The following is a 2,218-nucleotide window of genomic DNA, read 5'->3' as shown; positions in this document are numbered from 1 at the left end:
CTTCTTCTACCTATATAATATGTATTTTATAACTAATAAATAAAATTGTATTGCATGTTATGTTTCAAGCATTCTTTCATTCATACAACCTTGAGTATGAGTCTTATCGCTTTGTTGTTTCTTTTTGGCTTTATAATTTTAGAACTAATGTTTATTTTATTTTATAATAAACATAAAAATTAAATTATCATTGCAGCCATAGTGTGATTTGGACTATAGTGTGGAGTTGGGTAAAACTTTTATTTTAAAATATAATTAAGTAATACATATATACCTTGAGCCATTCACCTTGACTCATTCATTCTTTTTCATTATACAAATATGGTTACATCTGATTTTTTGGATTATATATATGACATTGCCAACAAGTACATACTATAACTTTGGTTACTTGAGTAGCTGGGAAAAGCTGGCTGAAGAGGTTACCTTCACCCTCAAAATTGTAGCAGTTTGGTTTCAGTAAAGAACTGTAGAAGGACATTGTTCCATGGATACCTGTTAGTTAGCTTCTTACAATGTTTAGTTTAGATAAGTCATCTGGATGCGGGTTTTGGTGACCGAACAATTCAATCACTTCTTCTGTTGCTTGTAAATTATATATATGTCATGATATGCTTGTAAAAGTAATCCAAGAAAATCAGTACCATAGTTGTCTATTTCTCCAAGTTTCGCTATTTCAGGAATCACATTAATCAATCAATCTCTCAGAACCAATGCAAACCATTAACCATTACATCCATCACCTAAAAAGAAAGGGAAAAAAAAAGGAACTTGATAGATTTATCCACATAGTACTCTGTTACCAAAATGAATAATATAATTTAAAAGAAGGTGTAGGAGGATACGTCTAGAGGGTGGATAAGGTATGTAAGCACCAGTGCCACAAGCATCAGAATGTAAGCAATCCCTTGGTCAATTGAAGTTCCTACCCAAAATCAAATGGATATAAGTAATTAATTATTTAATGCTTTTGATTTTGGGGGAAAAAGCCTATTGTATTTATTTTAACTGTGAGAAAAACAATGCCTTTAAGGAAAAATGAGAACCGTTTCAGAGTGAAAAGAAAAAAAAAGAGAGAGTAGATTTTGGCAATACCTGAATGCTGTTATAAGGAAGGCAGTATTGAAAAGAGCTAAAGGTCCAAAAACAGCATGTTAAAGAAATAGATTAATTACCATCACTTGTAGGAGAAGGAGCTGGTGCAACAGACTGAGCTTCAACTTTGGGTGAGACAGTAGCAAAAACAATAGCAAAGATGGTCACAACTTTCATAAAAACCCTAAAAGAAATGACTGCCATGTTTTCAAAACTAATAAATTCCTACAGAAACCCTTTCTAAAATTATCGTGAGGAGCAATATGAAAGAAATCTTGAAGAAAAACACAAAGTTGAAAACGTCAAGGACTAATGCAGAAGAGAGAAAACTTGGGTTTAAATAAAGAGGTTGAGATTGTATTATAGGGAGTTAAAAATGAGTTTGTATTTTATTTTTGTAATTTGTAATCAGAACCACAACAATTGTGTTCCAATACATTTTCAGTCATAATCTTCATCATTTCAGCAAATTCACTTTGTTTTCTCACATTTTTTTTTTTGTGATGAATATGTCTTAAATTATGCCCTTTTTTGTTATTATTTAAGTTGGGGTTGGTTAGTTAACTTCATTCCCTTTAATCATGGTAACTTTAGTCATAGTAACTTTAGTCATTGCTTGAGAAACTTTCATATATGTATGTATGCACTTTAGTCATGGTAACTTTAGTCATATATGTGATCTATGAAAAGTTTGCATCTTTTTTGTAGTGATCAAATATTTGTCTAGCATTATTTTGTGTAGATGGATCATAATCAAGATCAAAATGCAATTGTCAGAGTCGTGGCTTCAGTTTTAGCTTTTGGGGATCTCTGGATTAAAAAATTAAAAAACAGGAAGGAAATTGATTCTCACCCTCGGGTGAATCGAGATTATGAAAGAGAAAATTATATTAATAGTATTTTATATAGTGGTGACCAATATTGTATTGATGTGATAAGGATGAGACCAATAGCCTTTTTTAATTTGCGTGATATTCTTAGTAGGAATAATTTATTACAATCAACTAAATCAGTGAATATTAGGGAGCAAGTAGTTATATTTTTACATATAATTGGTCATAATGTAAGGTTTCGAGTGATTGGATTTAGATATTATAGATCAACTGAGACAATTCACTGTTAG

The 2,218-nt window shown here is 31.0% G+C and overlaps 1 protein-coding gene across 1 annotated transcript; it reads right to left on the bottom strand.

Annotated features, from left to right (window-relative positions):
• Window positions 1-821: 821 nt before the first annotated feature.
• LOC128281493 (arabinogalactan protein 20-like) lies at window positions 822-1,299 on the bottom strand. The gene is made up of 2 exons (XM_053019689.1): window positions 1,176-1,299; window positions 822-925 (listed from the first exon to the last, which is right to left on the bottom strand). Exons 1-2 carry the CDS (start codon window positions 1,297-1,299, stop codon window positions 822-824), a joined length of 228 nt encoding a protein of 75 aa, XP_052875649.1.
• Between the last annotated feature and the right edge of the window lie 919 nt (window positions 1,300-2,218).

Source organism: Gossypium arboreum, chromosome 10 (assembly GCF_025698485.1).
Source record: "Gossypium arboreum isolate Shixiya-1 chromosome 10, ASM2569848v2, whole genome shotgun sequence".
Taxonomy (NCBI): domain Eukaryota; kingdom Viridiplantae; phylum Streptophyta; class Magnoliopsida; order Malvales; family Malvaceae; genus Gossypium; species Gossypium arboreum.
Note: the sequence above shows the minus strand (reverse complement) of the source record. Positions and strands in the feature narration are given on the sequence as shown.

Bases quoted from the DNA above. Each gene is read 5' to 3' on its own strand.
- LOC128281493 (XM_053019689.1), bottom strand. From the start codon at position 1,299: ATGGCAGTCATTTCTTTTAGGGTTTTTATGAAAGTTGTGACCATCTTT. The intron at 926-1,175 runs GTAATTAATCTA...GATTTTGGGTAG, and splicing joins TCCTTCTCCTACAAGTGATG to GAACTTCAATTGACCAAGGG.